Source organism: Penicillium verrucosum, assembly GCF_028828655.1.
Source record: "Penicillium verrucosum strain IBT 35672 chromosome Unknown utg000001l_segment0_segment0, whole genome shotgun sequence".
NCBI classification, from domain to species: Eukaryota; Fungi; Ascomycota; class Eurotiomycetes; order Eurotiales; family Aspergillaceae; genus Penicillium; species Penicillium verrucosum.
This window is the reverse complement of record NW_026643210.1, coordinates 12,080,271-12,091,841: the sequence shown is the minus strand read 5'-3', so window position 1 is coordinate 12,091,841 and position 11,571 is coordinate 12,080,271. Positions and strand designations below refer to the sequence as shown.

General features: G+C 48.6%; 6 protein-coding genes across 6 annotated transcripts; 4 read left to right on the top strand and 2 right to left on the bottom strand.

Annotated features, from left to right (window-relative positions):
- Nucleotides 1-27: 27 nt before the first annotated feature.
- On the bottom strand, nt 28-758 carry N7516_004448 (Armadillo-like helical; the record flags this gene model as incomplete). Its single annotated transcript, XM_057217168.1, has 4 exons — nt 28-199; nt 243-380; nt 432-532; nt 594-758. 4 exons carry the CDS (start codon nt 756-758, stop codon nt 28-30), a joined length of 576 nt encoding a protein of 191 aa, XP_057079051.1.
- Nucleotides 759-1,393: 635 nt separating this feature from the next.
- On the top strand, nt 1,394-1,807 carry N7516_004447 (uncharacterized protein; the record flags this gene model as incomplete). Its single annotated transcript, XM_057217167.1, has 3 exons — nt 1,394-1,493; nt 1,547-1,691; nt 1,759-1,807. The coding sequence occupies 3 exons, from the start codon at nt 1,394-1,396 to the stop codon at nt 1,805-1,807; spliced, it is 294 nt and encodes a 97-aa protein (XP_057079050.1).
- Nucleotides 1,808-3,318: 1,511 nt separating this feature from the next.
- On the top strand, nt 3,319-4,803 carry N7516_004446 (acid phosphatase PHOa; the record flags this gene model as incomplete). Its single annotated transcript, XM_057217166.1, has 3 exons — nt 3,319-3,504; nt 3,569-3,630; nt 3,687-4,803. The coding sequence occupies 3 exons, from the start codon at nt 3,319-3,321 to the stop codon at nt 4,801-4,803; spliced, it is 1,365 nt and encodes a 454-aa protein (XP_057079049.1).
- Nucleotides 4,804-6,087: 1,284 nt separating this feature from the next.
- N7516_004445 (pex2/pex10/pex12 family protein) lies at nt 6,088-7,678 on the top strand (the record flags this gene model as incomplete). The annotated part of the gene is made up of 3 exons (XM_057217165.1): nt 6,088-6,396; nt 6,466-6,729; nt 6,788-7,678. 3 exons carry the CDS (start codon nt 6,088-6,090, stop codon nt 7,676-7,678), a joined length of 1,464 nt encoding a protein of 487 aa, XP_057079048.1.
- Nucleotides 7,679-7,943: 265 nt separating this feature from the next.
- Nucleotides 7,944-8,618, bottom strand: N7516_004444 (anthrone oxygenase family protein; the record flags this gene model as incomplete). Its single annotated transcript, XM_057217164.1, has 2 exons — nt 7,944-8,506; nt 8,558-8,618. 2 exons carry the CDS (start codon nt 8,616-8,618, stop codon nt 7,944-7,946), a joined length of 624 nt encoding a protein of 207 aa, XP_057079047.1.
- Nucleotides 8,619-9,045: 427 nt separating this feature from the next.
- On the top strand, nt 9,046-10,975 carry ilv3B (putative mitochondrial dihydroxy acid dehydratase; the record flags this gene model as incomplete). The annotated part of the gene is made up of 4 exons (XM_057217163.1): nt 9,046-9,204; nt 9,253-9,466; nt 9,523-10,907; nt 10,952-10,975. 4 exons carry the CDS (start codon nt 9,046-9,048, stop codon nt 10,973-10,975), a joined length of 1,782 nt encoding a protein of 593 aa, XP_057079046.1.
- Nucleotides 10,976-11,571: the final 596 nt, after the last annotated feature.

Sequence of the window (11,571 nt, the reverse complement as noted above, 5' to 3'; positions counted from 1 at the left end):
TAGATCCCTCCCAGTAACTGGAATATCTCAGGCGATGCAGATTGAAGATTGTGTCGCGTTCGTTGAATTCGCGCCGTCGATAATTCCTTGATTATTTGTAGCAATATGAGGAGAGTTCGGGGAAGTTGGAGCGGATTTGCTCCAGGTTGGACGGAGGATCGGAGCGAGGAGATGATGTACGAAATGGCATCGGGCCTGACTGAAATTAGAATGAGAAGCCTAACAGCTGAATGTTGCCATACCAGTCATGAGGAAACTCAAATCGCATGATTTTGGCAATCATCAACGAGTTATGGAGAGCCAGCAGCGGCGCAGGCTCAACAATTCCTGCCCCAAGAGCCCGGGTCTTGATATGTTCCTTTTCTTCCGCTTTGATAGCACTTTCATAAGTGTCAGCATGCCCTCATCTTGACAATATTCCAATAACGTACTTCGGTGCTGTCTTTCGCCAGTATTTATCGATGCCGTTCTTCAGTTGGATGATGGCAAGGTGGCGAACTTCATTCGGTACGGAGTGGTCAAGGAAGACTTCCTATATGTTGCAAAATTTGTTATTAAGTGAAGCAACAACAACCAAGACTGTCAACCGATACCTGTAGAAAAGAGTAGTACATGCCCTGTTTCTCCCAGTTCTGAAGCTGTTCAGTGCCCGTCCGAACTTGCTGCTGAGATGAGCTTGCAGCAAGCACTAGTGTATTGAGCACATTTTGGGGGTTGAGTGGGTTGGTCTCGCCCTGCACTTCGATGGCGAAAGCCATGGCGAATAGCAGTGTTGATCAACGCGTGAAAGACGACCTGCAAAGCTTGTAGTTCTGTTTAAAAAAAAGCACCAGGTCAGGGTTTCACTGGAGTGACCTAAATCACTAGACATTCATGAAAAGGAACTCTGTGTGAGTTCCAAGATGTTAATTGATCTAAGAACTGCCATGTCTCGTCGGAGCTCCCTATCCAGCATAAACTCCCCGCCTCCGGAAAAGCCATACTCCGGTCCCGCTGAACCCTAGGGCTGGACCCTAACCTCCGTCTCGATTCAGATATGCTGCTAGGGCTGATGTCCCCCTCAGTGGAGACAATGACCTCAGGATGCCCAGCCTCAACCAGCTTGCTCGGGGTGTTACCAAACTGTGATCGACAACTTCCAAGGTCGTTTTCGAGCAAAAATCTTTCGATTCACCTACAAGGCTATATGTATATTCCTCCACTTGTGACATATCTATGATGTAGCATGATGCAACTACATTTCCTAATCTGAGGTGAAGTAGGTATGATGTGGGTGGGGCGATATATATATATAAAGTGCAAGGTAGATGGCAATCTCTAGGCTCAATCATTTTAAACACCCAAACATCAAGTTATCTACATATACAACAACATATAAAAATCTTCAAACAACATGCCTACCACCGAAGAATTGAAGCATGTAGGATTCAACGCCGAGAGGGACCTTAACTCCCACCAGGCCAAGCAAGGCCGCAGCAGAAAGAGTGACTCAAGTACGTGGTGAATCGGATCTTAATCGGTGCCATTTATCTAATAATATTCCAAGCTGTTGAGTCTGGTGTTGACGAGATGGTCGACCAGCGATTCTCTCAGCCCACAAGTGTGAAGTACGGCCCTGGCTCAACTGCCTCTGGCAGCGACCACCGCGTGATTCTCGATGAAGAGGGTGGCATTCGTGATGACCGCAACAGGTAAGCTACACGCCGCTTCTCCGCGGGCTGTCAATCGTTCACATTGTTAACATTCCGTCCCTTCTAGACTCGCTAAGGCAAATCAGTTCGAAGGCCCTGGCGGCCCAAGAGAATGATATCAAGATGTAAACCGAGAACCATGGTGGTGATGAGGATACTTCGAGCCTCAGAATATGAAATTATCGCAGAATTTCCCGGCAAAAATACATACTGCAAATGATACCTGATGATCTGTATGATAATGGAAATTGGAGTTTTCATCGTTTAATAGTATTTTTTCCGAGGTCAATACTCAACCTATACCTGAATAATTCAGACATTAAACCTGGGATGCATGGATGGTGCATAGAATGAGCCTCGCTAATGTTACCTTCCGAACTAGGACAACGGATAACATTTCGGACCCCACGTGTAACAACAACCCCAGGTAGAAGCTTTACGTGATTGTCCTTTGTGAAATTTATAGGATCACAGACAATTCTCATTCCAATTTATTGTTTTGGAATTCTCATTTTATGTTATGACCCAATCTCAAAATGGCCAAGCGGTGGCTTTACCTGTACTCCCCGACAACTACTCAGGTGAGAAACTGCCCTAGTAGGCATTTCCAAGGTGTATCCTAATATTTCCCCAGCCCTATAAATATGCTGTTAGAGTAAACCTACATATGAATACATACGTGTGTACGGAGTAGTTACCTGCTAACTATGTTGTAGTTACATGCTACATGCACCTACATAAAAAAATGCCTCTGCCACTCCTGGGTCCATTTCCAAGGTTCCTTTTTAGTGCTCACATATGTATTGTTAATACATTTTGATCACTGGTTGGAATTTAGCACGCCCCCAGGTACAGCTCAGTGATTTGCCTGGGCGCCCCCAAGCGTTCCCCACTCACTAAGCGTTGGGCTAAGCATCCGAGTCAGCTTATCTCAAGAAATCCACCACCTGGGCACCCTAGCGCCCTATGAGTCTCCACTTTAGCTGGCTCTGTCTCACTAATGGAAACTACAAGAAATCAGGTGCATAAGCACATCTATGGATAGATTTACTATGTACGTAATCTGTACTCTACACTCCGTACTCTACGTGTGTTGGTAAAGGTACGTATTACACTGTCGAAAGATATTGTAAAGGTAGAGGAAGAACATCGGGAAGGTCGGACCCCGGACTCCGGGGCCGTTGCCATGGATTCGCTAATCGGCTAAGCATTCGCCTTCCAAGGTTGATATTAACGTGGGCCCCTTACTGTTGTAAATTCCGACCAATCATAGGGCTCCATGGCTCCATGTGCCCGCATCATACAACCGCTGCTCTACCTAAACTTCAACTCAACAATCAGGTACAGAGTACGAAGTACCAATTTGAGACTTAAAAAAGGCCGGTAAGAATGTAATACCTCACGTACCTGTCAGGTATACCTTCCTCTTGAGTTTTATCTCCGATGTAAGATGCACGTGTGGTGACTGACCCCTTAGCTTCGAAACTTCCATACATATTCTGGCATTCCTCTCTTGACGATCCTTTCTTCTTTCTTTCTCTCACCATCCTCATCCTCCTCATCTTGTTTTATCCTCATCTCATCAGCTACATCAATCTTTCATTGATTCTCTGTGAGATCCATCAAAATGAGAGCTGTTCTTGCTGTCTTGATGGGAGTGGCTGCTCTGGCGACCGCTCAGACAGCTACCACCTCCGAGCCCGCTGTCGCGGACATTCACGCGGCTGCCGCAACTACCAAGCCGGAGGTTACCACCTCTGATGTCAAGGGCCTGGTTTTTGACCGGTTTTATCAAGTCTGGCTTGAGAACATTGTACGTGACAAACTCTCAGAACATTCTTGCAGTCTCTGAGACACCATGACTAACGGGCTCATAGGACTACGATGACGCCGCCGCTGATGCCAACATGCAGTGGCTTGCTTCCGAGGGTATTCTGCTGTAGGTTTCTAATGACTTGGGCTATGAGTGAGAGGACCTGTGCTCATGCTCTTTAGGACCAACTTCTATGCTGTCACTCATCCCTCCGAGCCCAACTACTGCGCTGCCGCTGGCGGTGACACGTTTGGAATGGATAATGATGACTTCAAACAAGTCCCTGGCAACGTTTCTAGCATTGCTGATCTGCTTGACACCAAGGGCGTCTCGTGGGCCGAATACCAAGAGCACATTCCCTATGCCGGTTTCCAGGGCTACAACTATTCTAACCAGGAAACTTATGCCCCCGATTACGTTCGCAAGCACAACCCAATGGTGCTTTATGACTCTGTTGTGTCCAACAGCAGCCGTGCACGTCAAATCAAGAGCTTTGATGACTTTGAAAATGATGTCCAGGACAAGAAGCTTCCTCAGTGGGCTTTCATCACTCCTAACATGACCAATGATGCGCATGACACCAACATCACTTTCTCTGCTAAGTGGGAGCGTCTTTGGGTGTCCAAGTTGCTCGAGAACGAGTACTTCTACAACAACACTCTTCTTCTTCTGACCTTCGATGAGGACAAGACCTACACCAATGGCAACCGTATCCTCAGCGTCCTCGTAGGCGGTGCCATTCCTAAACACCTCAAGGGTACCAAGGACGATACCTTCTACACTCACTACTCCACCATTGCCAGTGTCTCCGCCAACTGGGGTCTTCCTTCCCTGGGTCGCTGGGATTGCGGTGCCAACCTGTTGCAGATTGTCGCCAACAAGACAGGTTACGCCAACTACGAGGTCGACAAGACCCACCTCACGCTTAACCAGACCTACCCTGGTCCCCTGTCGATTGGTGACACGAGCGTTGGCAATACCTCCACCTTCAGTCCTGAGTGGCCGATTCCCATCACTGACAGCAAGGAGAAGTGTTCCGCTGGTCACGGTATCCTGGAGGCCGTCAAGAAAACCTATGGACACCTGAACACCACATACGATACCAAGCCGTACCCATGGAGTGCCAAGGCTCACTACAACGACAAGGTCACCGCCAAGCGCTCGAACGAGACCACGGGCAGCAAGACCAACTCTACAACAACGAGCCCTACCCAGGCTAGCGCTGGTGTTTCTGCCACGGCTCCTATCACTACTGTCGTGCTCGGGGCCCTGCTGGCCATCACTTTCTACTCCTTCTGATTAAACTGTTCTTCATCCATTCTTACTAGTCGGCCGGGGGTGGCTGTGATCTCATGACGCTTTTTCATCCAGATACTTGCGAATGCGGTACCGATTGATTAGGAAGGAATGTTTTCTCCAAATTTCGGAGAAGTAAAACGCGAACAGAAATCTCTATCTGGAGACAAATATCTTAATTTTTAGCTATGAAATCAAACGCGTTATCATTCTGATATTGCTGTTTTCATTAAAAGACTGTTAGAAGTAATTCTAATGTAGCCTTTGTATCGGCCGATTCATTGTACCGAGGAACGAATGATAGATAATCTTGGGTATGTCAATACTCTGACACGAAGGCTGAATATGTGAAGTATACCGCAAAATAAAAGCGAAAGTGAAATGAGTATTATTCCATAACCCGGAAATCACGCATCCTTTGCCAACCATGGCTCCGGTTAAACTAGATATCTATCATAGACGTGCTGTGCTGTCTTGATCAAGATACTCTTAGTCTCAAGAAAACTGTCAAGACTATACGGAAGCCCCTCCCGGCCATTTGAATTAGTATAAAAAAGTATGGTTGGTATGCAGATAGCAGTTAGGGGTATAAACGTAGTTGATTCCTGCCTCGCCGTTAATGGACAACCGAGTCTCGATAGACTCATTCGGTATAGATGCCATACTGAACAGACTGACAGATTTGACAATAATAAACCAAGCAAAAGGGAAGTTTAGCCAGAAGGCCCACTCGGCACTGTGCGATAGTTTGATTTATAAACATGCCAGTAAATCCATCACCTGGGCAGACTTCAGGTCTTCAATTAGGGCTGCCATTTCAGACCCAGTTCTTAGTCCTTAGTCTCAAAGCAAAGAACATCTCTGGCATAGCTGTCATCTTTATTGGGCAATACCGGTTGGAAATGAGCATCTCATCGGTCATTTGAGTCAATGATAGGCTTTTAGTCATAGATGTCTTGATCAAATTCCGTGATTGGGGTTGATGTGCCTAGGGGTATATATATCCAAGGGTCTTCTGAGCCCACCACAACGCTTTCCAATACAACGTTGTACCTAAGCAGATACACATTAGAATCCTGCTTGTGTCACTAAGGACTTATGAAATCCTTCACTACGCACAATTTCCAAAAGAGCATCGGAAAAGGTAAAGTCACGTGATATACCTCGGCTCTTCCGTCTGGGGAACCGAGCGCGGTCGATGAGCAACTCCGGGACCCATTTCCCCGTGTTCTCACGAATCCCCAACTCGTTTCCTCCCATCCTCTACAAACACGTCATGATTTCGCGATGAGTTCAACAAACTTCGCCGCCGCACAAGAACGGGTTCTTGAACGTCGCCGCCAGCGTGAGGTTGAGGCGCGCGCCCGCCATGCAGCACAGCAGCGGGCCTCTCCGATCAGCCCGGCCACCGTCCAGCGTCTGCCATATCCATTGAATCGATTGCCCAGCTCGGGGTGGCGGATATGGAATTCCATCAAAGGTCGGGATGGTACGCGCCCCGCATTTCGAGTGGGCCAGGTGGATGCTGAATTGTTGGACGAGGAGCTGCTTGGTCTAATGAAAGGCCAGGTCGGGGATGCCCTCAAATATTTCGGGGTACGTCTGAATGCTTGGCGAATGAATATCTTGAGTGTCGTGATAACGAGTAGCTAACAATAATAATAGCCTCAAATGCGCGAAGATTGGTCACATGAGATTTTGTTCGCGTTACGGGCTATCCTCTTCAAACTATCAATATGGGATCACAATGCATCATATGGTGCGGCGCTACAAGGCCTCAAATACACCGATAGTCGAAGCAAAGGTCCCGTTTACTCTTCTCCGACAAAATGGCAGAAGAGTGTTTATGGCTTATTGACAGTTGGAGGGCGATATGCTTGGGACAAGTGGGAGAGCTGGTTGGTGGGACAAGAAGGTGGCTATGATGAGGTTAGTTGCCGACATATTGCTCTCTGTTGGTGATGTTTTACTAACAGATACTACAAAGCCATCGCAGGACATTCGAATGCTGTCGCGGCTAACGGACATGCTGTCGACATCGCACTCGATTGCCGCCTTCGTCTCTTTCCTGGTGTTCCTAGTGAATGGCCGATACCGTACCTTGGTCGATCGCATCCTTCGCATCCGTCTTACTCCGCCGTCTGCACAGGCTAGCCGGGAAGTATCCTTCGAATATTTAAACCGTCAACTCGTTTGGCATGCGTTTACCGAATTCCTTCTTTTTCTCCTTCCTCTTGTTGGAATTGGTCGCTGGCGGCGATGGATCGCCCGTGCCTGGCATAAGATGGTCAATTCTGTCCGGTCAAGTGGGGATGACGATGAGGTTTCCGAAAAACAAGGAGAGCTGGCCTTCCTCCCAGAGCGAACATGTGCTATTTGCTACCGCGATCAGAACCCTACCGCAACAACAGAAAGCGATGCCATGGCGGCCTCCGCGTCAGGGGGTATTGTAGGATCCGCACAAACAGACATCACAAACCCATACGAGACTGTCCCTTGCGGTTGTATCTATTGCTTCGTCTGTATTGTGCAGAAAGTCGAAGCAGAAGAAGGCCAGGGATGGCCTTGCCTCCGGTGTGGTGAACTTGTTAAGAAGTGTCAGCCTTGGAATGGCGATGTGCTAGAAGAGGCACGGTCGCAGCCTGGTACTGGGAAGATTGTTGGCTTTGCCATTGACGGAGAACCGGATGGTGAGGCCCGCGGGACAGATCTTCACCAAGCAGACTCATTGGACAAATCAAGCCCGTTGCAGGAGATCAGCGCTGATGAAGCACTGCAGCATTCAGAGCAATGGTCCACCATTGAGAAAGAGTCCACAGAGGGCGATGGTGCAAGAGATACGAACGAGGATGAGGACATAAAGCCTGCTTCAACATGACAGCAACCCTAAGACACACGTATCACACTCTGAATGCTCTCGGGGTTATATACTGTCCTTCTCTTCTCTGGCATGTTTATATAAATATACAATTACTTGGGTAGCCGCAGTAGATATGCAACTTGCAAGCCCAATAGAAATTTGACGATACCCATACTTGAACATTGCACTTTCAAATGTTCCCTCCAGGAATCATATAGGACTCGTGGGCTAATTTAACAAACAGCAGAAAAGTTCAAACCGCCACAGCTTTTAGTATTCCTGTTCAAGGAATTATCCAACTGGAGACAGCAGCATAGAACCCAATGCCAGCCCCAACAAGTGGAAATACAGCCCTGATCAAATTCAACTGCGACCAATGCTTCAAAAGTTCAATCACCTCGCTATCATCCCTAGCCCGCTTGGCCTTCTCCTGCGGACTAACCACCATGCTTTCAGTACCCTCAGCGCCGGCCGCATCATCGCGCTTCGCATGAGCCTTCAGTTTGGCATTTGTCTTCTTCATGACTGTGACCGTAAAAGGTGCAATGCTCATCGTAACTCCCACAGCAAGCAAATAGCATGTGGACCAGCTGGACCCAAAGATATCCGGGGCAGGGGTAGGGGAGTCCCGCAATGCCCAGAGGGCATACAGGTTTGCGAGTGAAGATACTGCGGATATACCGGGGAAAATCTTGCTGCCACGATCATACATATCGAGCCACTGGTGTGTCAAGTGGGCGGTTGGGGTTCCTGGTGTATCTTGAAATGGCAGTGTTGCACTTGGTGGATGACGAGCTGGAAGGACGATACTTGGAACGCTCATTATTGACAATGTAGCAATGCCGCCTTGTATACTGTGAGTGTTTGGTCATCTGTTGCGTAGGGGATGCTACTCACTTGCCGCCGCTGCACAGCCAAGCGTCCCTATTGCCTGGGCGATTCTCACGTCAGTGGCCATGTTCAGAAAGGATTGCAATGAAAAACTTGTACAATTGAAATGAAATAGAAGCTCAAGGTGTCTAAGATTGCTTTTATAGTATATGTATGACGTCAGTGCTGTGGATGATGCGATGACTCTCCTTGTTTACACCCGTGGACTAGTTACATCGTAAATAAACTACATAAAACTACATATTTATACAAATATAGACTCATACAATACCATATGTATACAAATTTATACAAATTTATACGTAGATCGGAGACTAGGCCCAACTCCGATCTGCTCATAAATCGGCCGCCTCTGACTGGACAATAAACGTGGGGTCCTGGGGTCGGACATCCTGCGAAGTTGGGCTTCCGAGGTTGTGTGGGCTATAATTTGGTCAATTGCCTCGATAATTCTTCTTTTGGTTTGTTTTGTTCCATCTCATTCATATATCATCATGGATCCTTCTAAGCCAACCGTGCCTAGCACTCTCAGTGAGGCCAAATACATCAATTTCCCTTCTTTGCCCACAGATGCGAAGCATCCGGATGGCTCCCCCGCACTCAATCGTCACTCCCACACTATCACCAAAGGCCATGATTTCCCCGGTGCACGGGTAGGTTATCAATGAGAATACCGTGAGCTTCATTGCTGACCGCTGTAGGCTATGCTCTATGCCGCCGGTGTCCCAGATAAGGAAGCGATGGCCAAGAGCCCACATGTCGGTATTGCCTCAGTATGGTGGGAAGGGAACCCATGTAACATGCACTTGATGGACTTGGCCAAGACCGTCAAGAAGTCAGTTCTAGAACAAGAAATGCTGGGGTGGCAGTACAACACGATTGGTGTTTCGGATGCGATCACCATGGGCAGTGAAGGTTAGTTTCACCGTCAATTCTCACCGATAGGAAACGAGATAGCTAACCCCTGCTAGGAATGAGATTCTCTCTTCAGACCCGAGAGGTCATTGCCGATAGTATCGAGACTGTAACCTGTGCCCAATACCACGATGCCTGTATTGCTATCCCCGGCTGTGATAAGAACATGCCCGGTGTCGTAATGGGCATGGCTCGCCATAACCGCCCCTCAATTATGATTTACGGTGGAACTATTGGAATCGGCTACTCCGAGCACTTGCGGAAACCTATCAATGTCTCAACATGCTTTGAGGCTGCGGGTGCCTACGCGTACGGTACTCTGCGCCAGCCCGACGACGGCGGCGACCAAACCAAGTCTCAGGATGAAATCATGGATGACTTGGAACGGCATGCTTGCCCTGGCGCTGGCGCCTGTGGTGGTATGTTCACGGCTAACACCATGGCCACTGCCATTGAGTCAATGGGTCTGTCCCTACCCGGCTCATCGTCCACGCCTGCTGAATCACCATCCAAGATGCGCGAGTGCGTTCGTGCTGCGGATGCTATCAAGGTTTGCCTGGAGAAGAACATTCGGCCACGGGACCTACTGACCAAGCGGTCCTTTGAAAATGCTCTTGTTATGACTATGGCCCTGGGGGGTAGCACCAACGGTGTTCTCCACTTCCTGGCCATGGCTCGGACGGCTGGTGTTGATTTGACGCTGGATGATATCCAGCGTGTCAGCAACAAGATTCCCTTCATTGCCAACCTCTCACCCAGTGGCAAGTACTATATGGCCGATCTGTATGAGATCGGAGGTGTCCCATCGGTCCAGAAGCTGTTGATCGCAGCGGGTCTGCTCGATGGAGATATTCCCACAGTGACGGGAAAGACGCTAGCCGAGAACGTTGCCTCATTCCCATCCCTGTCCGAAGGACAGGATCTGATTCGCCCATTGGACAACCCAATCAAGACGAGCGGCCACCTGCAGATCTTACGTGGCAACCTTGCACCAGGCGGTGCCGTCGCCAAGATTACCGGCAAGGAAGGGCTGCGGTTTGTTGGCAAGGCTCGTGTCTTCGATAAGGAACACCGCCTCAATGACGCCCTGAACGAAGGCCGCATCCCGCGCGACGAAAACCTCGTGATCATCGTACGTTACGAGGGCCCCAAGGGCGGGCCCGGAATGCCGGAACAGTTAAAGGCCAGCGCCGCGCTGATGGGGGCCAAGTTGACCAACGTGGCCCTTATTACTGATGGACGGTATTCAGGTGCAAGCCACGGTTTCATTGTTGGCCACATTGTGCCCGAAGCTGCCGTGGGTGGTCCGATTGCGCTGGTCCGCGATGGGGATGTCGTCACCATCGACGCTGAGACCAACTCGCTTTCAATGGATGTCTCGGATGAGGAGCTTCAGGAGAGACGGCGCCAGTGGACCCCCCTTCACCGCAAATTACTCGTGGTGTGTTGGCCAAGTACGCACGTTTGGTCAGTGATGCATCACAGGGAGCCATGACGGATCTCTTTTAATGAAGCATTATGATATGCCCCCTGAGTGTAAATGTGTATACTCCGTAGCATATTTCGAGGCAGTTGAAATGATGTTTATGATCTACCGTGTTCTAGAAAAGGGATAAACATTCGATTTCGATATGATCTTCGTGGCCCCGCTTGAAATTGGCCAGTAGTAAGTAAGAAGCCACCCATGCTGGCTCCGGGGGTACTATGAAATGGAGTCCAATACCGACATCTTGGGAACCATACTGTATACAATAGTACATCGTAGGGGGGCAATAAGAGAGCAAGGGATACCTATACAACATACATAAAAACAAAAGAAGACTAGATTATGCTCAACCTTGGAAGACATGCCTAAATAGATTACAAAGAGTTATCAACAATTTCAAGAAGTACTTATCCTTCCATAGTAAATGCAATAATCAAGCAAGTTCCTTCCCAAACTTGTGGCAAAAATAGAGTGGACCAATGGATGACGATGACTCACCCCCACGCCGCCCCTCCCAAGGCTGTGAGTGGCCGAAGCTGAACTCTCTGTGTATTTTTGTACTTTTTCTTATTCTCACAACTCATTTCAACGTTGTCGATCTAGCCTCGCTTATTGGTCT